The following is a 22,656-nucleotide window of genomic DNA, read 5'->3' as shown; positions in this document are numbered from 1 at the left end:
CAACAGTAACAAACTTCCCCTAGTTACCCAATCCGTGAACAGCAGTCTCAATCCTTCATTTCCATGTAGTGGACCTGAGTGGGAACTGCAGCCACTGTGGGCAGGGTAAGAACTGCAGCCACGGTGGCCAGAATGAGTACTGCAGTCAAACTTAATACATAATACATAACAGGAGTTGTAGTCCCAAAACATCTGGAGGGCCGAGTTTGCCTATACCTGGTGTAATGTGAAGCAGGTCACTCTGTGCCTGAATACCAGTTTCTGGGGCTCACGAATGGGAGAGCGCTATTGCATGTTTCCTGCTTACAGTCTTTCCCTGGGCATCCCATGGGCCACTGTGAGAATGGAATGCCAGGCTAAATAGGCCTGATTCGAGTAGGGCCCCTCCTATATTCTCATCTAGAAAGGGCGTAGTAAGTTCTGGTTAGAACTGCCTCCAAACGTAGTAATTGCATTCAAGCAAGTTCTAGCAATAACCTAGCAACAAGCAACGAAAAGGTTCTAGTAACAAGAGACGAGCCATTTTTTAACAGCAAAGGACTTCGTTACAGAGAACACTGCAATGTTGGTCTGTTTCTGTTGACACTTGTACAGGCATCGAGTGTTGACGCTATACAAAGTACTAAGGATCTACTATATAATCTGCTAATGAGAGGGAATCCGTCATGTTTCGGTAACAAATTTAAGCTAGTACAAAGTGCTGCGGCTGGTTTTGACCAGGGACTGTTATTTGGATCATGCAGTTCTGGGCTTATGGCAGCTTCGCAGGCTACCAGTCTGTTTCCAAGCACAATTCAAAGTGCAGATTGCAGCCTTTATAGCTCTAAATCAAGGCATTGGGAATCACAAGCCCTGGGGCCACACTCCTTTCTAGGCCATACCTATCACTGGCCCTGCTTTGCACCCTCCTCGATTTGTTTTTTGCCTGGCTGGACTGTGTCCTTGACCTTTGATAATGCTCTTTTCTTTTTCGCTATGTATGGAGTGCTAATTTTGGATTGCCTTTTGTTGATTGCTGAGTATTGTCTTTGTTTTGTTTTTAAAACTAATAAAGCATTAAAAAAAAAAAAGATACCGTAATGCCCTTGGTTGCCTGGCTGAAGGATATGGAGCAGGGTGTAAGTGCATTTGAAAACTAGCCTGCTGTGCAAAGGTAAAATTTGCATTCATTGATCTGCCTACATTTGCTCACCACTGGTGGGTGGCCCCCAGGAGGTTTCCTAGAGGGGAATGGTTTAAGGCAGGCATGTCCAACCAATAGATCGTGCTCTATCGGTAGATCCCTGGCTCATCCTGGTAGATCACGGGACCCTTATCGATTGTAGGATTAAATAAAGTTTACCAAAAGTTAACAAATAAAAGCTGAAGAACTCTGGGCAATCCTACCCCCAAAAAAGCTCAACAACTCTGGGCTCAACAACTCTGCAATCTACCCACCCCACGCACGCTCCTCCTCCCTCCAATGACAATGGGTAGATCACTGCCAGGTTTTTTATACTGGGAGTAGATCCCAGTCTCTTGGGAGTTGAACGTGCCTGTTTTAAGGGTTTCTCTGCCACCTACAGGAATGCATTCTGTCATCTGTAGTCCAATTGGTTCAACTCTTCTTGTTCAGGGTTCTGTCAACCCATTTCCATCTCCAACCAGGCCCCGAGACAATGCCTCTTAAGTAGACTATTAATATGCATGCAAACGAACACACACACACACATTGCTTTCAGCTGTCTTGGGGTGACTTTGTCATAGCTGCCAAGTCTCCCGCTGAAAAATGCGGGATCAGCAGTGGCGCGGCACCGGAAGTCGCTTCTGCACATGTCTGGACATGAATAGAAGCAACTTCCGGTGCCGGCACTGCCCGATTTCCGGTGCCCAGACATGGGCAGAGCGGCACCCGAAATGGAGCCTCCCTGGCAGGTAGGAAATCCGGGGGATTTCCGGGATTTTTTTCTATTCGGGATAACAACGGGAAACGGATTAAAATCTGGGGGTTTCCCGCGAAAAATGGGAGACTTGACAGCTATGCTTTGTGTCTAATCTACTGAGCCTGGAAGCATGCAGTTGGGAGGTATCTGGAGAAGCAAAAAGGAGTGCAAGGCCCATTTAGAAAAGTCATCTGTCCCTATATTACAGAGGACAGTCCTCTTAAACTCTATTAGAAAGAGTTCTCCATCTGAAGAGCGGTCTGATCCAAATTCAGCTTAAAAAGCCATAAGAAGAGAGGGAGAGCAGGAACAGCTTTGAAGTTGTCCATCAGCACTTAGCACAGGGGTCAGCAAACATTTTCAGCAGGGGGCCAGTCCACTGTCCCTCAGACCTTGTAGGGGTCTGGACTATATTTTTTGGGGTGGCGGGAAATGAACAAATTCCTATGCCCCACAAATAACCCAGAGATGCATTTTAAATAAAAGGACACATTCTACTCATGTAAAAACACGCTGATTCCTGGACCGTCCCACAGGTAGGAATTAGGAGGAGTGTGAGCCAGATCCAGTCCCTGGGCCTTAGTTTGCCTACCCATGACTTATAGCACTTGGACAGCAGACTCAACTGCCAACACAGGCCACCTCTTCAAGAGTCTTGCCCACTAAGGATGAGGTGCGCCGTATTTCTGTTGAAATTATAATAACCACGTCTAAATGTGCACATGCAAATCCAAGCCCCCCTTTCCCCCAGTGATGCATTTCTTCTTTTTGGCAGTGAATAAGTGGCCACCTGATCTCCACTGGTGTGAGAATAGCATTTTGTGACACAGGCCAACCACCCCATAGAACAGGACTACAGCCGCAAGGGACACGCTTGGAAGCAGCAAGTTCCATTCCAATAAAAAACAAATGGAAAACATTTCTATGTGAATGTTTTTGAGGTGTGGTATAAAGCTCACATATCTTAGTAAAGGCTGCTATTCAGATAGCTCTCGCAGCTTGCTTGCACAACTAACTATCCTAAGATAACCCCTGAACTTACACCAACCTCAAGCAGCTTGTTTACATGTCCAAGAGGAGAATCAGATTCTGAAGTGAGTTAGGAAAAGAAGTTAACAACCCCCAGCCAACATATGGGCGTCTTAATGCCAATATTACACTCTTCCAATTTATTTTTAAATGAAAAAGCGGCCATGGGAAGCTGTCAGTTTTGAGTGGAAAAAACGGCAGCAGAGGGAGGGAGGCTGCTTAACTCTTTCCTCCCCTCTGCTTTTAAAAATCAAAATTACTTCCCCCAATCTGTTTTCCTACCTTGGGAGTAAAAGAGAGAGCTTACGGTATATATATTTCCTCTGTGGGCTGCAAGGGAATTTGAGTGCAAAAACAATCAGAGGAGAAGTGGTTACTCACAGTTTCTCCCCCACTGTTTGTCTGCTCACAGTTGCAGATTCCCATGGCTTTTCATTTTAAAAATAATAACCCAAAATCGGGAGACCTGTTACGCTCTGCTCCTGTTTAATGTCTAGCTTGGCCTTCCATCACACATCCTTAAGCTAACCATCCAGGGTTGCTCACACAAGTAACAGCGTTTCTCATCGGCATTGCAAACTCGGCATAGCTGAGAAGACACCCTTGCTGTGACCACACACCACAGTTGAGATGCTTGCTACCCTGGAGAAAACCATTAGCGGCACTTGTGAATGAGCCAAGACAGGCAGCACCCCCCTCTTAAGACAGCGTTCCTTTAATACTTGCATTGGTGGAAGTGTTTTGGAAGGAAGAATTTCAGCAAGGGCAGCTTTCTTTCCTGTCAGGAGAAACAATAGAAAAAGCGGCCCTTGTTGAAATTCTTCCTTCCACCACTACACAACTGTTAGAGGAGGCTTTCCCCTGCATTACACCTGGCAATCTCATAATTAATATCCTCACCTCGCCTCGCCCTGTCTTGAACCCGTGACCCCAGGCTCTCGCTCATGACGGTTAAGGAACGTCCCTAGCAAGGTGGGGGCCACAAAATGCCATTAGCATAAATGGTGCGGCCTGTATGTAAAGCACGGGCCTTCCTCTAAGGCCGAAGCCAGCACTTAGCAACCCCTTAGCAACAGCTTTTGTTCCTCGCGCCATGGGCCGATCCCGAGTCCATTGTTGGGCCTCTATGCTGTTGGGAGGATTTGGAGCGATTGTGCGGTGGGGCAGGGTCTCTTTAAGCACTCTTCCCCCCATGCTCCCCCACCTACCCCAATTGGGGCCAAGGACACAGAGGAGCCATTATTCCCGCCATGAATGGGTACAGTCTTGGCATGAATGGGAGCCTTATTTTTTTTTTGTGGTTGCTGGGCTCGTTCCCAAAGCGGCTGGGAATGAACCCCGATGCGACCCTTGTCAAATCAGGACAGGGATGGGGTGTTCTTGGGAAGAGAAGGTGTGGGGTGGGGAGGGGAGGAGAGGAGCTAGTTTTCCCTAATGAGAAAATGGGGGACATGGAGTGGCGCAGATTTGCTCCAGCATTTTTTGGGTCGCGGTAGAAAGAGGAGAGCGTGTATAGAGACAGAGGAATCTGCCTTATGCTGAATCCATCTAGGTCAGCATTCTCTGCGCTGACTTTTAAGAAGCCATCCCTGGAGATGTCAGGTGTCCCAACAGGAGCTGGTCTGGGGACCCGGAGTAGCCAAGATGCTGAGGAGGGGGGCACAGTGACAAAAGGGCCGTGTGTTTGGGTGTTCTGGAGAGAGGCTGCCTGCCTGCCTTCATTGGCTGAAGGTACTGGAAACTGCTGCATAATAATAATAATAATAATAATAATAATAATAATAATAATAATATATTATTTATACCCCGCCCATCTGGCTGGGTTTCCCCAGCCACTCTGGGCGGCTTCCAACCGAATATTAAAACAGTACAGCATTAGACATTAAAAACTTCCCTAAACAGGGCCGCCTTCAGTTGTCTTCTAAAAGTAAAATAGTTACTTATTGCCTTGACATCTGCTGGGAGGGCATTCCACAGGACGGGTGCCACTACCGAGAAGGCCCTCTGTCTGGTTCCCTGTAACCTCACTTCTCGCAATGAGGGGACCGCCAGAAGGCCCTTGGTGCTGGATCTCAGTGTCCGGGTTGAATGGTGGGGGTGGAGACGCTCCTTCAGGTATACTGGACCGAGGCCGTTGGTCAGTATCAACACTTTGAATTGTGCTCGGAAACGTACTGGGAGCCAGTGTAGATCTCTCAGGACCAGTGTTATGTGGTCCCGGCAGCCACTCCCAGTCACTAGTCTAGCTGCTGCATTTCCAACTATTTCTGTTCTGCAGCCTAGTTCATCCGTAACACCAAGCCAAGCTATAGCTTAGTGAGGATGAGGAAGAGAGCTGGTGCACATTTAGAAAAAAAAAACATTTGCTCCTCCTCCAGTACTGCTGCTGTCACACTACTGGGAGCTAATACAGTCGTACCTCGGGTTACAGACGCTTCAGGTTACAGAGACTTCAGGTTACAGACTCCGCTAACCCAGAAATAGTACCACTGTAGTTTGGCTTAATGTTTTGTCCAAACCTGGGCTCGTCGTTTGCTTTCCTCCAAACAAACCGCAAACCGTAACGAAGTTTCCTTCTTGGTTTCCTGCTCTCGGTTTGCTTGTGGGAGACAAACCCTGAGCCCAGGTTCAGACCTATCACTAAACCAAACCACAGCTTAGCTCCCAGTAGCTTGGATGGGGCAGAGTGAAGCAGCCACAAATTTCTCTCTATGTTTATTCATTCACACCCAGGGCCGTCTTAAGTATGTCGGGTGCCCTGGCGCCGTGGAGCGGAGACCGCTCCGGCGCCCCGTTTCTTGTCGCGGCTGGTGGGCGGGCGCAGCGCAGCGCCCCCCTGGCACCCCGCGCCACCCAGCCTTCCCCTAGAGCCGGCCCTGTTCACACCTAGCCACAGTTTAGCTTCGTATTGCATGCAAACCAAGCCAGTGTGTACTACTAATTGTCTTATTATGTGTGCACTATCATGCACCAAAATTTTACAGGGGGGGAGAAACACCTGCATTGTGTGCTGGCTCATCATCCTCTGGAACATCGTCATGATGGTTCCATTGTCCTTTGCTTCATCACTGAACTGGCTTTTGATGGCACTAAAGGTAAAAAAAATAATCAACTGGGGCTCCCACAGATTTGCCATGGGGAATATTCTAAGAGGCAGAGGTAAGAGAGCCCTACAATAGGCCTCATTGTCAATGTGCAAGTTCTAATTAGTTTGGGTTCTGTGGAGCGGCTCATCTCTCCGTATCTGCCAAGCTCCTTGAAGTTTATTTTTGAGTGAGAAATCTAGGAATCATAGGGCACTTCTGCTGATCTCACTTGTCTGGGCCAGTCATCCAACAGTCTCTGAACTTAAAAGAACTTGACACTGTCAGTTTAATAAAGGCTTTGTAACTTTTGTGATGCATGTGTGCGTGTGTGTAGACTAAGGGGAAAAGTCATACCCAACATGTCTCTAGGGGGAGGAGAATGAAAAGATCAAGGACATTCTTGCTACTCATATTGTAAAGATTGGTTTGGAGACCACGTAGAGCACACAGATGTCTGTCTGTCCATACTGAGTGTTAGTCATTGCATATACGAGAGAGAGAGAGAGAGAGAGAGAGGGAGAGAGGGAGGGAGAGAGAGATGCACATCACTGTCAATTTAAAATGAGGAAATGAGGGTGGAGAAAGAAGTATAAGCACAAGGGTACTTTTAGTTTAGAGTTTCTAGGTTTGCTGAAGAAGGCTGGGGTCTTGTGGATCAAAAAAGGAGGTTAAAACAGGGGTGGGGAAAGGAAGGAAGGAGGGAAGGAATAATAATAATAATAATAATAATAATAATAATAATAATAATAATAATTTATTTATACCCCACCCTCCCCAGCCAGAACCGGGCTCAGGGCAGCTAACACCAATAAAATTACAATAAAACATAAAAGAAAAAAAAACAGTTAATTAAAATACGGGTTAAAATATAATTTTAATGCAGCCTCATTTTAGTAGTAGCCCATAAATCAAAACCATAAGGGAAACATACAGGTCAGACTGAGTCCAAACCAAAGGCCAGGCGGAACAGCTCCGTCTTGCAGGCCCTGCAGAAAGATGTCAAATCCCGCAGGGCCCTGGTCTCTTGTGACAGAGCGTTCCACCAAGTCGGGGCCAGTACTGAAAAGGCCCTGGCCCTAGTTGAGACCAATCTAACCACCTTGCGGCTCGGGACCTCCAAAGTGTTGTTATTTGTGGACCTTAAGGTCCTCCGCGGGGCATACCAGGAGAGGCGGTCCCGTAGGTACGAGGAACCATGCTAGAGAAAGGGAACAGGACCTAAAAGGCTGCAGAAATGGAAGAAAGGGAGAACTTGGAGCCAGGATTTCTTAAAGTTGGGATTTTGTATGTTCCGAGAGCCAAAGTGACATGCGACATCATTGAGCAGCCTCCCAACAGCCCCTACACACACGCGCGTGCATATGAAATTCACCCTAAGGTTTCCCACAGCACCTGTAATTTGGTCCCAACTGATCCTGTTTATGAGGTTTAGTTGCTATGTGTCCTTGGCCAAGCATCCTATTTATCTTGGACCTGTTCCATGTTTTGGGGACATGTCTGAGACACATATGTACAACGTTGTTGTAGTATGCACATACAAGTACTATAGTTATGCAGGTTTCAGGCCTCTGGTGCTTCAATATCAGAGTGGGGAACAGATGCCTCCCTATTCTGAGCACCCATGCCACATGCACGTCAATGCACAAACTGGGACGAGAAATGGCAACTGCACTACTATCCTTCCATCTGCCGGTTGCCTCTTTAGTAAACGCTGCTGAACGTGTTTGAGTTGCTACTTTTCTATAATAAGTACAACCAGATCCATTTGGAGCTTAAACATTCTGCTAAGACATCCTTAAGCTTTCCCAAAAGGAAACGGTCATGATTATTCTACCAGCGCACACCCTCCTTCGGAAACCAGTGTAATACATGCTATTGCATGGTAAATGAATGAATACAGTGTACAGCGGGCAGAAGGGGTGGGGTGGGCTTTCTTTAACAGGGTGTGCTGGTGACAAGCACTTAGGTAGTGACATTTGATGTGGGAATAAGCAAGAACAACAGGAGAACTCAGATTCTTCCTTCTTTAAAGGCGCCCAAGGGAAAAATGAGATACACCACTGAACAGCTCCAATACGCACCATAGGTTTAAAGCAGGCATCCCCAAACTGCAGCCCTCCAGATGTTTTGGCCTACAACTCCCATGATCCCTAGCTAACAGGACCAGTGGTCGGGGAAGATGGGAATTGTAGTCCAAAACATCTGGAGGGCCGAAGTTTGGGGATGCCTGGTTTAAAGCATGTTCTTTCCCCCAACCCCAACCCCAAGAAACCTGGGAGCTGTAGTTTAAGGCTACTGGGAACTATAGTTCTGTGAAGGGTAAGTTACAGTGCCTAGGATTCTTTGGTTGGGGGTGGGGATGTGTTTTAAAAGCTTGGTGTGTACACAGATACTGTCACCACTCTTGCTAAGATTCCGGTAGGTTATTCACTTTGGGATTTATTTATTTCTAAGTGAAGCATGTATGTTTAGTCATCTAAATATTAATTTGGTGCCGTTTATTTGCTTGTTTTAAAGCACAGTCAATTTAATCAGTGTGGTGCAGTGGTCAGAGTGCTGGACTAGAACCCATGAAGAGAAGACCAAGGCTCAGATCACCACTCAGCGATGAAGCTCACTGGGTGACTTTGGGCTATGTCCAGCCTCAGCCTTAACCTACCTCACAGGCTTGTTGCGAGGATAAAATTGAGAGCTGGGAGAACTATGTATGCCACCTTGAACTCCTTGAAGATAAGGTGGGATATAAATATGATAATAAATAAATAAAATTTATAAGGCATTGCAAACCTGCTCTGTGGGTGTGGGGGATGGAGGGGATGTGTATGAGAAGAGTAGATTCGTGATGTCACAGTACTGGCCAGTAGGAGCTGTTCGCAGCCAGCTTTTGCTGCAAATTCACAGAAACGAGAGTGACTCTGTAGAGGTGGTTCATATGGACAGAACACAGCTAGTGTGTTTGCAGAGCTCTTCCACAGCTCAAACACTGCTATATTGTATATACCCTAACTGTTATAGGTATGCAATCATCCTAATTCTCATCTGTGAAATGTTGGGAGGGTATGCTTTTCCTGGCCTCTGGCGAAGGGGATTTCTGCCTTTGAGAGAGGGGAACGACAATGGTGTGTTTCGAATCCTGCACATTACGGCAGAGTCCAGGAGTGTGTGTGTGTGTGTGTGTGTGTGTGTGTGTGTGTGTGTACGCTCTAGGGGTAGGGTAATGACGGCAGAGACAACTGTTGTTGGCAGGGCTGTGTGTGTGTGTGTGTGTGTGTCGCAAGGAGTTCAGGGCTTGGAATAACAAACAGACAAAGGGGCCTGGCAAGGCTGTGACGGGATAGAGAGAATGGGACACAATTTCCTATTCTCCTCGTGGAACAAGAGACCCATTGTGACTTCAGTTGGGGGGGAAGGGGGTGGAGATGATGAGGGGGGTGAATGGGCATCTAGTGTGAGAGAGACAGGAGCGAACCGTCAGGGGCCTGAAAGAAGCAGGGAATGCAATAATATTCCAGTGTTAATGTCTGGATGGGAGGGCAGGCTTTTCACCCATTCCTTTGTAGGCACACCGAGAAGGGGGGGGGGCATGTAGAACGGGATGGGAGCTCTTTCCCTTCTAGAAGACTCCGGCTCAGATCTCACGTTGTTGACCTCAGATAGGCCACAACACACTGAGAGATCACACGTGCAAAGCCAATGACTTTACAAGGAATCCTAGAACTCCTAGAAGGTGTCTTGTTTAAGGTCCCTGGCACCTTACGTTTCACTCTGCCCTTTCCCCCTTCTGTAAGGAGTGCCATTTCTAGCCTGGAGGACTGACAAGCTTTTGGGGGGTGGGGGTGGATGTAGGAGTCTCCCTTTACCAGCAGACGATAACAGCCGCCACGCAGCTCCAGGTGACACAGCAAACCCTTTGCGTCTTGTTTTCCTCGTCATCTTCATCGCTGCAGCAGCAGAAGCGGATCAGGTAGACACAGATGAGAACTAGGCTGATGGCAAAGCACAGGCCTGAGACGCTAGCCAGAAACAGCAATGCCTGGAGCGAGAGCAGAGACGAGAAAAAGAAGTGAAAGGAATGGGGCGGCTGATCTTTGGCCTGTAGTTTATCAGCACGTCTGGGGAAACGGGGACAATCGGTGTCGTCGTCATCAAACAATGAACTGCACAACCCTCCTTCCTTCGCCAAGTTTCTAGGCCTCATGAATGAGAAGATGTGTTTGAGAGGCGGTATACAGAGGGCACAGTAGTTATGCCTCCCTACATAGCCTCCAGATCATGCCATTCACTTGCAAGCACTTTCTATCCTGTAATGTTGCTTTCACCCTCTTTCCATATACCTCCTCACTGCAAAAACAAACCCCGCGAAATGTGCTTCTTTCCTTCCATGGAGTTTGTTGGGGCAACTTTTGCCTCTTTCTTTTTGGAAAGGAGAAATAATAATGATAATATTCTCTTTGCAGAGAAATGGAAGGGGGCAATCCTCACCCTCTGATCTGCTTCAGTGTGGATTTTATTGCTTATATATGAAGCTGGCTGCATTTTATGCTTGCCCCGTTGTAAGTTGCCTTGGGGTTTTCTTTCAGAAACGAAAGGTGAGCCGTGAATATCAAAAATGCATTAAAAGGCCCGCCACAGCCAGAGCCTCAAATCTTTCAGGAAACATGAAAGGACTTCCACTCCAGGAAAACATTCAGTGAATTTTTATGAGCTGCAGCCTTTTGGAGATCTACATATTTGTGTGTGATCTTTTGGGGTTTGGCGAAGTGCTTTTGAACTCTAGTTTTGTGTTTGGGTTTTTTTATGCTTAATTGTGTTGCTGATTCTTCTTCTTTTTTTAGAAAAAGAAGAAGATTGAAAGCCACTTGGAGCTATTTGGTAAAGTGGGATATAAATTAAATACTGCATTTTATTGCAATCTCAATTCTGCAGGAACAGGGTCTAGAATCCCTCCTTCGAAACCTGATTTCTCTGGGCAGGCTTTTGTACCACACCATTCTTCAGTCCTCATAGCCCACTTTCTGTAAGCTAAATTACATATAAGTATCTATTGTACACAAGTCATTGAGGTACAGTATATACAGTTGAAATAAATGCATATTGTCTCCTTGCTTACTATTTTGTCTATCGCCCTCAGTCCTCCACTGTCTCCCTTGTGTCAAACTTCAGATTAGGTGTGGAGAGCCCGTGGCCCTCCCGATGTTGCTGAACTACAATTCCCACCATCCCTGCCTACTGACCATGCTTGCAGGAGCTGGTGATGGGGAAGGATAGTTCAGCAGCATATTGAGGTTCCCCACACCTGTTTGAGATCATAAGCTCCTTAAGGCTATTGTGCATTGCGAAACATTATGCACACCGATGATCAAATGAGGGGAAACATGAAAACTATTACAATCCTATGTGCACATGGAACTTGGCATTAAGCCCAATTAAATACGAGTGCGCTTCTTTCAGAGCAGACATGCACAAAATCAAGCTTTTTGTGCAAACTTGCACGCTGTGCAGCTTCATCAGCACTCAGGATTTGAGAATTTGGAAGCACAAAGGCTGGCACATGTTTTTTACTGACACAGAAAACAAAGAGTTGGGCACTGGGCCTAGCTGCAGAATCCCATCACACAAATACCAAAGAATAGAATTTGCACACATCTATAAGAAGAGTTCCTTGGGTGCTTTGACATTTCTGAATATCTCCCAACCTTCAGGTGCTAAAGAAGGGGTATCGGGACTCCAGGAGACCCTGGCGGTCTTAATTCTGTCTCTTCTACTCCACCGCCACCCCTGACACATGCACACACGTGCACACATACACAGAAACACACACACACACTGCAGCTGCTCCACAGCTTTTCTGCATGACACCAAGGCTCAGACTAACAGCAGGGCACACCCTATCCTGCTTGCTGGTGCCGCCCGAGGCATCACAAGAAGAGATGTGGATGGAGGGAAGTATTTATCTGCCTCGCTGGGCCCTCCCTTCCCATTCCGCAAACATACAAACAAACAGATTACAGGCAATCTGACAATTTGCCCTAGGCTTAGACACCACAATCTGTGCCCACGGCAGCTGGCAGGGCCAGAGGGAGTGGTTGGAGGGGTCAGGGGGGGTCAGTTGGTTACACTCGCCGGCCTTTCAAGGACTGAAAGCATCACCAGTCCCAGGAACGAGGATGCACCTGAGACTCTCTCTCTCTCTCTCTCTCTCACACACACACACACACACACACAGAGAGAGAGAGAGAGAGAGAGAGCTATCCATTCCCTTCCCTCAGAAAACATGCAGCTGTACATGTGGACACAGTCCTACATACACCACTTTTAACTGTGGGTGGCCGAAGTTGTCCTACTCTACCGGTATATTAAAACTGCAAAGATGTCATCACGCTCCTGTTTGTGTGGCCGCCAATAGGTGGCCTCGCAAAGTGCAGTGTGGTGATGGAATTGCAAGCCCAGGTAGGTTGGTTGGTTGGTTGGCTGGTTGGCTGGCTGGCTGGCTGGCTGACTGGCTAGCAAGCAAGCGAGCAGGTGGCCCCAGAGCGTGACAGAAGAACAGCTGGAACAGGGCAGGGCAACTAACCAGCAACCATCACACACTGCTGTGTGCCTCACATCAATGCTATCCTTTCAGCCTCAGCAGCATAGGAATCTGAGGATCAAGAAAAAACATCGGAGCAGGACAGATGCTGGAGAGCTGCAACCAGCCTGTCCTGGCTGTTCCTCTGTAGCTCATCTGTACTACAGGTCAAACAGCAAGGAAAGGAGTTGAGAGTGAGAGTGAGAATGAGGAGGAAGCAAGGAAGCAGGCAGTTCCCGCTGGTAGGGAGGAGGGGAAGAAAGGTGATCTCCCCTTCATTTCCCCCCCCCCCTACTCGTTGGTGTTACCACTGGCTGCTGCTGTCAGAAGAAGGTAGAAAAGGCTGCATTTTAAAACGCAGGGTTCCTTCTCTATCTTTGTGTGGCAACAGCAGGGGTAAATGTGTGTGTGGGGGGGGGGGAGCTTTTCTCTCTCTTTCATCACCCCCCCATGCTCCCACCACTGCTACCTGCTGTCTTTGCTACATGAATGCTGGCTTCTCCCGTCTCTTTGAGAGGCAACCAAGGCAAAGGGGTTGGAGGATGAATGAAGGAACTTTCCCCCTTTCATTCCACCCCACCCCCCACTCACCAACAATGGTGGTGAGATGTAAATGGGGGGGGGAGAGTTTGGCAACGTGTGAAAAGGGGGTTGGAGAGCTGTGAGGGGAAGGGATTTTATTTTGGTGAGAGGGGTGAGGTGTAAAGGGAGGGGGACAAAGTCCTGAGCACGCTGTAAAGGGGATAACTGCTCAGGTGGAAAGGGAGAGGGAGTTTGGCCAGTTGTAAAGGGAGGGGTTTTTGTCAAGGGGGTGAGGTCCCCCCCCTCTTTTTGAATATTTGTTTAATGCTGCTGTTTTTGAAATCATAATCTATATTGTTTTTTAATCTGTTTTTGTTCTTAGTTATGGGTTGTTTTTTAAATTAAAAAAAATCAAGCTGCCTGATGCTTCTATTTTCAAGAAAGCCAGGATGAAGAAAACCTTTAAATATTTCCCCATTCCCCTCTTTTCATCAATCCAGTGTGGGGTGTAGTGGTTAATGCAGGCAGAACCACATTCAAATCCTACATGCAGCCGCTAGACCTCAGTAGGCAAACCTCACAGGGCTGTAGTGATAATGATCACAGCACACCATGCATTAACACGCATTTAATGCTCATGGAATACTGGGAACTGCCGTTTACTGTGACAATTCACAGCACTGCGAAGAAGAGAACATTCCCAGAATTCTTGGGGGAGGGGGAGGGAGCCATGTGCATTAAATGTGCAGCATGGATATGACCGATCACATTGGCTGAGGGAGAATCTTGTATCTTGTACACCCCTGTAAATTCCTCGGAGGAAGATCAGAATGAAAAAGGACTAACAATGTAGCTAACGCAGGGGTTGAATATAAATATTGTGGGAGTCCTGGTAAGCCCTGCCCCACATAACCAATCACATGATGCAGTGCACCCACACCATTTGAATGGGAGTACTCATCAACTTTGTGGGGGCCCTGCCCCCCCCCTAGGAGTGGGCTCCTATGAATGTAGGGATGGACCGAACAGGAAGAAATTGTGCTTTCAAGGGAGGGATAGCTACATGGGATTTATGGAGGGGAGGGCATGCTTCATGTTGGGGGGTGCAGGACCTTGGTTAAGTATTTTTATTGATTTGCTTGATTTAGGAGGGGGGCAGCTGGCCATGGATAGCTAAATTAAATGAGTTGATGGGCTCCGTGTGGGGATCGAGGAAGGTGTTTTGAGTCAGGACTCCAGGCCTTGTTTTCGGTGTCACTGGAAACCAGGCAGAGGGCCTTCTCGGTGGTGGCGCCCGCCCTGTGAAACGCCCTCCCGTCAGATGTTAAGGAAATAAACAACTGTCTGACTTTTAGAAGACATCTGAAGGCAGACCTGTTTAGGGAAGTTTTTTTTAATGTTTGATGTTTGTGTTTTAAATAGTTGGGAGCTGCCTAGAGTGGCTGGGGAAACCCAGCCAGGTGGGTGGGGTATAAAGAACATATTATTATTATTATTATTATTATTATTATTATTATTAGTAGTAGTAGTAGTAGTAGTAAGAGAGAGAAACAAGAGTGTCTCTGAGAAGATGGCCCCTCCACACACGGCTCCCTCCCATCTCAAGAAAGATGGAGCAGCAGTCAGATAGAACAGAAGTAGGGAGGGCAGGATCAAGGGAGATGGATAGATAAACGCGGTTCTCTCTCTCTCTCTCTCTCTCTCTCTCTCTCTCTCTCTCTCTCTCTCTCTCTCTCTCTCTCTCTCTCTCTCACACACACACACACACACACACACACACACACACACACACACACACACACACACACACACACACCAAAGTGGATCAGCTGATGCTGTGAGGCTCAGCCTGACCTACATATCAGCAGTCATTGCGCTCGCCTGCCTCCTCGCTGGCGCTGGGAGGGAATCTGCTGCTGCCGCTGCCACAAACTGCCGCCCCCTCACCCGCAGGGCGGGATGGCGCTCCTCGCTCCTCCCGGAGTTGCCCACGGCAGGGGCGGCAGCTTCCCACGGCAGCTGAACGCGAGCGAGGTCGTTGCCACCGCGCGGGCTGCTTGCTTCGGCTCCCACGCCTTAGCCACCCCCGCGATCCGAGCCGGGTCATCGGAGACCCCCGGGGCCGCCTTTGCGCAGTCCGGCGAGGCGCACAATTAAGAGCTACCTCCGTTGCTTCATGCTTCGCAACTTCTCCCACGTTGCTGATATTGCTCGCAATAAGCGAGCCAAAAAGCAACTCTCGTTTTTGCTTTTTGCTTTTAAATAAAGGCTCTGAGCATGTGCAGTTTTTGCATTTAACACTATTTCCTGCTGCTTCCTGGGTGGTCATTTGGGGCCTCTCTGCCCCCCCCTCCAGCCCTAGCTCATCTCAGCAGTTGCCTCCCTGAATGTGTTTGCTTTCCCTCTGGCACTAGAGACATCTGTTATGGACATAATTAATTTAACGTAATGGGCCTCTAAACGTTTTTTGAAGGACTGAGCACTACTGTACTAGGAAAGCGAAGATGAGAGAGGCCTCACATCAGATCTCCCAATGCTTACCTGGTGCTGGCTCCATTCATTCCCCCCACACTCTTAGCCCACCTAAGGAGCTCAAGGCTTTGTAAAAAAGGTAAATGGACCCCTGACCATTAGGTCCGGTCATGACCGACTCTGGGGTTGCTGTGCTCATCTCGCTTTGCTGGCCAAGGGAGCCAGCGTACAGCTTCCGGGTCATGTGGCCAGCAAGACTAAGCTGCTTCTGGTGAACCAGAGCAGCACACAGAAACGCTGTTTATCTTCCCACCAGAGCGGTACCTATTTATCTACTTGCACTTTGACGTGCTTTCAAACTGCTAGGTGGGCAGGAGCTGGGACCGAGCAACGGGAGCTCACCCCGTCGCGGGGATTCGAACCGCCAACCTTCTGATCGGCAAGCCCTCGGCTCTGTGGTTTAACCCACAGCGCCACCCGCGTATTTGTATGCTGATGCTATTAGCCCCATTTGCCCTCACAACCATAGGTGCCAATTCCTAAGGGGGGTGAGGTCCCTTTGGCTCACCCATAAAATATTTTAGGGGCCCAGGCCTCCCCAGAATTCATGGGCAATGCCATTCAAATAGTGTGTCTTGTGATCAATTATGCAGGGTGGGGCTTACCTGATCCCCCATATTTTATTCAAGTTGCCACCCTTGCTCACAACAAGGTAAGTTGATCAGAGAGGGAGCAATTGAGCTTCATAGAACAAGCAGGGATTCACAACTAACCCAGCTCCCTCACCCCGCCCTGTTCAAAGCCACACCACCACACTGGCTCCATAAAGCCAGGACCCACATTTTCATCCCCAATGCACATATAATAAATGCCTGGGGGCATTTCTCTCCCTCCCCAATGTCTGGATAGAAAGGTGTGGATAGGCGAGATGTGAACATGTACCTGTGGTGGCTGGTGAAGCATCCGTGGAGCAGAAGGCAAGGAGGCCAACATTAGGTGGCGCCAGAGCCAACAAGGGTACAGCAAGCTAATTCTAGGTTTGCCCTGCTGCATTTGACAAGGGCAAGACAGGAGAGGGGGAAACTGACAGGCAACGCCACCCCTTGGATCGGTTGTAAAAAGAAGGCAGACAGGTAGGGGCTGGCTGAGGGCAAACTGAAGTTGGCAGCACAACACCCCATTCATGATTGATTGGATCATGCCCCCACTGCAGCCACCCTCGCCTTTGGGTGTTCAGTTGAGGTTCTAAAGGTTTGGTTGGGGACCCTGTTTTTTTTTAGTGTTCCCGACAGAGCAGCGAAAGTCTATGCAGGTGCAATTTGTCCACAAAGGTTCTGTTAGATCTTTTGGTGAATGGGTGGGCAGGGGGGTCAGTTCTGCAGGTGAAACCCTCCCCCCCCCCAATCCACAACCCACATGTTCATGGATATAGAGCATGAACAGAACTATATCCTTGAGGACCCAGTTGTATCTGCCCACCCACAAATCTAGTCACCTGAATTGCTAAGCCTTCAGTTGTAATGACCCAAGCAGGGTTTGTCTCCACAACTACAAGGACTTAGAAACACAAAACTGCAACAACCAAAGGCTGACTGGGCTGATACACGCATGCACCCCTTCTTCACACAAGCCTGTAGCTGCCAGATCAGAACCCAGAGATCTTGCCTCACCCCACCCACCCTTAACCATACTGAGGCAAAGGAAATGATCCATTAGTTCCCCGTGGTCTATAGAAAACTTTCTTCATCAAATTCCACATACAGTAGTACCTTGGTTCTCAAATGCCTCGGTACTCAAACAACTTGGAACCCCAACACTGCGAACCCAGAAATAAGTGTTCCGGTTTGTGAACTTTTTCAGAAGCCAAATGTGCTCCGTTTTGAGTGTTATGCTTCTGTTTTTAGTGCCACGCTTCTGTTTTGCATATTATGCTGAGTTCTGTCTGTTTTTGCTATTTATTTTGCGTTTTTGTTTTTGCGGCTCCTTTTTGTTTTGTTTTTGTGACTGTGTCGAATGCAGTTCAGCTACTGATTGATTGATTGATTGTGTGACTGTAGTACATTGTTTATTGCTTTCCTTTTATGGATCAATGGTTTCGTTAGAAAGTAAAATTCATGTTAAATTGTGTTTTAGGGGTTGTTTTTAAAAGCCTGGAATGGATTAATCCATTTTGCATCACTTTCTATAGGAAAGCATGCCTTGGTTTTGGAACGCTTTGGTTTGGGAACGGACTTCCAGAACAGATTAAGTTTGAGAACCAAGGTACAACTGTATCTCAGAAGCCTACTCGGCAGTAACTCAGAACAAAACTTTTAATGTACTCTGGAATAGCACCCCTGTCCCAATAAGACAGGAACTTAACTATTTGCACTTTTCAGAAATATTTGGATACATGTTTGTTCCAACACACTTTCCCAATGTTTTGCCACAAGTGTCTAATTTAAATTGCTTAAGTTTTGTTTTGTTTAAAAAAACCAAAACCTTATTTTGGCTGTTACGGTTGTAGGTGACGGCCTTGAGATAGTTGTGTAGAAGGCGATTAATAAATGGAGATAATAATAAATGAATGGTAATAGGACAGGTTAATGATAACAATAATCCACTTGTTGCGTCTCCTCCCCACTCAATCTCTCCCCTAGTCCCCCTGCCCACCCTCTTCCCCTTCCTGTCATAGAGAGTAGGAAGCTGCCCTCTACCAAGTCACATCGTTGGTCCAAAGCTCAGTAAGTGTCTACTCTAGGGATGGGAGAGGCTGTGGACCTCCAGACGTGGTGAGGCTCCAACTCCCATCAGCGTCAGCCAACATGGCCATGGCTCAGGATGATGGGAGCTGCACTGTAGGTCTCTAGAGCAGCTTTCCTTCATCTGGTGCCCTCCCAGGTGTGTTAGACTCCTAACTCCCTTCAGCCCAGCCAGAGCTGTAACCTGGACATGCCAGAGATTGAAGCTGGGAAGTTTTGCATGCAAAGCCTGTTCTCGACCGCTGGGTTATCTTTACTGCATAAATCTACCTGCCTTTTTCAGTCTGTTGCAGAGACAGAAAGATAACCTGATGGCGATACTTGTGAATGGAGAGAGGGGAAATGCAGAAGACAAAAGGGATCGGGGGAGAGATATGGATGGATGGATAGATCAATCAATCAATAAATCAATCAATCAATGGAAGGCAAATAAATGAATTCGCTGATTAATTGAATATATTAATTAATAAGACTGTTAGTGAAGGGTGGAGGAAAGAAAGCCTTTAGCTATTAGAAGGTAAGAAGGATGCAGAAAACTGTTCTTCCCTCTCCCCATCCAGGATGAATTCACAGATCCCCTGACACTCATTAATCCAGCTAATTTGATCCGATTGTTTTAAAAAGCACTTTCAAATATTTGAGTCTCCTAATCCCAAAGCCAAATCTCTCAGCTGGTGTGAACCAGCCTTGTTGTTGTTGTTGTTGTTGTTGTTGTTGTTGTTGTTGTTGTTGTCGTTGTTGTCGTCGTCAATGGGGCACAATCCCCACGTGATGACCCCCACTCTTGTTACAAAGTAGCTCTGCATGTTAGTTCATAAAAGACTGGGTGGAGGAATGTGCTCTGTGTGTCTTGTGCAGTATATGGCTATAGGTGATTCAGAGAAGCAGCTTCCCCAGGGGAACATTTTTATCACTGTTTACTTAAAGGTAAAGGTAAAGGTGCCCCTGACCATCAGGTCCAGTCGTGTCCGACTCTGGGGTTGCGGCGCTCACCTCGCTCCTTAGGCCAAGGGAGCCGGCGTTTGTCCGCAGACAGCTTCCGGGTCATGTGGCCAGCATGACAAAGCTGCTTCAGGCGAACCAGAGCAGCGCACGGAAACGCCGTTTACCTTCCCGCCGGAGCGGTCCCTATTTATCTACTTGCATTTTGACGTGCTTTCGAACTGCTAGGTTGGCAGGAGCTGGGACCGAGCAAAGGGAGCTCACCCCGTTGCAGGGATTCGAAACGCCGACCTTCTGATCAGCAAGCCCTAGACTGTGGTTTAACCCACAGTGCCACCTGGGTCCCTGTTTACTTACTGCTCATTAATGTGATGGGGTGTAAGGGGTGTTAGGGGAGGGCCACATCATGCTCCTTCTGGGCAGATTGTCCACTTTTGGTCTCCACCTTGCACTCAGCTCTCACCTGTGGCTCCTAGGAGCTGTCAGCATGCGACAGCGGCTGCACCTGGGAATGCCTTCGACTGGCCAGCTACACCAAGTAAGTGTAGCCTTGGTAAATTAGGGACTTCCGCTTACATGCAAAGACAGGCTCCAGCAGATTAAGTGGATGAGACCAATTGTGGGTCCAACAGTCAAGAAGGCAGTTCCTGCAGATGGTGAAGGGAGAGGCAGGTGGGGCTCATCAACCTTGGGAAGATAGCCCATCTAGGAGAAGGAGAACTCTGATTCTAAACCTCTACTGTCTTGTGGGATCTTCAGAAGAAGAAGAAGAAACTAAGGAGTAAACCAGGCTTCCTCAACCTCGGTCCTCCAGATTTTTTTGGCCTACAACTCCCATGATCCCTAGCTAGCAGGACCAGTGGTCAGGGATGATGGGAATTGTAGTCTCAAAACATCTGGAGGGCCGAGGTTGAGGAAGCCTGGAGTAAACCCAACGCAAATCTGGCGTGGAGTCCACTCCATATATATCCCTGAAAATGATACCTGGAACCATACAAGTAAGTAAGACTGAGAGCAGGAAGATTTGGCAAGGCCTTTCCCTTCCCACAAAAACAGGGCTGGCCCAAGACATTTTGGAACCTGAGGCGAACCACCAAATGGTGCCCCCTCCCCACCAGGGAAGAAGAGGTGAGTGAAGTTCTACATAAGGAACAAGGGGCAAATAAAGTTATGCACTGAGGCCTGCTGTCCCTGTGGATCCTGCCACCTGAGGTGGTTGCCTCACCTTGCCTCAAGGGTGGGCCAACCCTGCATGAGAAGCTTCTATTAATGCCACATTTCTGCACATTTCTGAATACTTCCTGCTGAGAAGCTACACAATGCAGATCACACAGTCTTCTGACAATCTGCACTCTTAAGAATCGGTATATTCTGCCCACAAACACACACTATGGCTGCAATCCTAAATATAAATATACTTAAACGGAAAGAAGTCCCATGGAATTTAATGGGACATAATTCTCAGTAAACACAGATAGGGGTGGCCCATAAGACTGCAGCCGAGCAGCCAAATACATGCAAGTCCCTCTGATTTTTAAGCATGAAAAAGTGGAGGCAGGATTGTACTTCTTAAAACTAGAGGTGATTTAACCTCAGCCTTGTTTTGCAGTCACCATTGCCTTCCAGAGTTCTGATGGTTCACTAATGTGCTTTAGATTGCAAAGCAAGAGTGCACACTCACGATCTTTGAACAGTTAACTAATCTGTGCTAAGTGATCTTGAGTATCCACCACTCTTTAAGAATGCAAATGCCTTGGTCCAACCAAGGCTGAATTCACAGGACCTTTCCAGACCTTTCTCTAATTGTTAAGCTCCACATTATATTTGAGCATTCACACGACAGAAAAGCCGCTTCTTGAGCTATAGAGGAATATAGGGCAAGTTTCCATGATATTTGCTTCCAGGGGGAAAAAATGTTTGCAAAAAATATGGAAAGGGATGTTAAATTTACACTACATTCCACTCTAGTTCAAGTTCTATATAGTTCCAGAAGTGGCTTTTACATTATGTGAAAGCGCAGATATGATGTGGAAATTAATAGGGAAATGTCATGAAAATGGAATAAACTGCTATGTGAATGCAACTCAAGGTCCACCATTCTTTGCAAAGCTCCTAGCAGCCAGGAGGTCGATCAGACACTGGCATGTGGTCTACAGTCTTATTTTTCTCCACCCCTGCTGTGGACTACATGCTACCTGCAAACTTTCACTACTGGCATGCTTCAAGCGGGAACTGCAACACAATGTTGCAGTGTGTGGAGTGCTCCAGTTCCAAGATGCTCCATTCTGTGTCCTCTCCGTCCTGGTTCACAGTTCCCACCCACAACAGTCACTCAGCATTCTATGGCCACTGAGCATGCTCAGCCCTCATGGGGTTGTTTTAGAGGTCCATGTAGGGGACCCAGGTGGCGCTGTGGGTTAAACCACTGAGTCTAGGGCTTGCTGATCAGAAGGTCGGCGGTTCGAATCCCTGCGACGGGGTGAGCTCCCGTTGCTTGGTCCCAGCTCCTGCCAACCTAGCAGTTCGAAAGCACGTCAAAATGCAAGTAGATAAATAGGAACCGCTACAGCGGGAAGGTAAACGGCGTTTCCATTTGCTGCTCTGGTTTGCCAGAAGCAGCTTTGTCATGCTGGCCACATGACCTGGAAGCTATACGCCGGCTCCCTCAGCCAATAATGTGAGATGAGCACGCAACCCCAGAGTCGGTCATGACTGGACCTAATGGTCAGGGGTCCCTTTACCTTTTTATGTAGGGGTTTCCCCCCAAAAAACATTTTTTGTATTGCTACAAACCTTGGGAGTTCCTCCAAGCCTGTTGAATACCTCCATCTGGTATGTGGGAGATACTGTTTTGGCTATCTGTGCAACGGTGCTTGCAGCCTTAATGTTGGCGATGCAGATGGACAGGGAGGGAGAGGAGTAGCCCTTTCTGGATCATGCATCTAGGTTCTACTGACACATGAGCAATAATTGCATCACATGGGGTGCCTGCATTGGAGAGGAAGTCATTCCTAGGGGAGTAATTAACATTCAAAGTAGAAGTGGTATGGGATGCCCTCCCGGTTTCAAGTGGTCCTTCAAGAGCCAGCTAAAGATCAGAACCTGAAGAAGCAATCCATGAACAGGTGTGTGGGAGAAGAGCCAAAGGTCGGAAGAAGCCCCAGATACTGTCCAATGGTGATTGGGGGAGTCCAAAACCAGCTATTCCCCCTGTTTTCTCTCTCAAAATGCACATCAACACGTTCTTAAAAGGTAGGTCCAGTCGCGGACGACTCTGGGGTTGCAGCACTCATCTCGCTTTATTGGCCGAGGGAGCCAGCGTACAGCTTCCAGGTCATGTGGCCAGCATGACAAAGTTGCTTCTGGCGAAC

At 47.8% G+C, this 22,656-nt stretch overlaps 1 protein-coding gene across 1 annotated transcript in view; it reads right to left on the bottom strand.

Moving 5' to 3' along the window:
• TTYH1 (tweety family member 1) overlaps positions 1 to 22,656 on the bottom strand; it is a 63,065-nt gene that overhangs the window by 27,637 nt on the left and 12,772 nt on the right. Inside the window, exon 2 of the mRNA XM_060281631.1 lies at positions 9,898 to 10,070. Coding sequence (XP_060137614.1) covers positions 9,898 to 10,070 — 173 coding nt within the window. The remainder of the gene's footprint in view (positions 1 to 9,897; positions 10,071 to 22,656) is intronic.

Source organism: Zootoca vivipara, chromosome 13 (assembly GCF_963506605.1).
Source record: "Zootoca vivipara chromosome 13, rZooViv1.1, whole genome shotgun sequence".
In the NCBI taxonomy this organism is placed as follows: domain Eukaryota; kingdom Metazoa; phylum Chordata; class Lepidosauria; order Squamata; family Lacertidae; genus Zootoca; species Zootoca vivipara.
The sequence above is the reverse complement of the archived record's forward strand: the minus strand, read 5'-3'. Positions and strand labels throughout refer to the sequence as shown.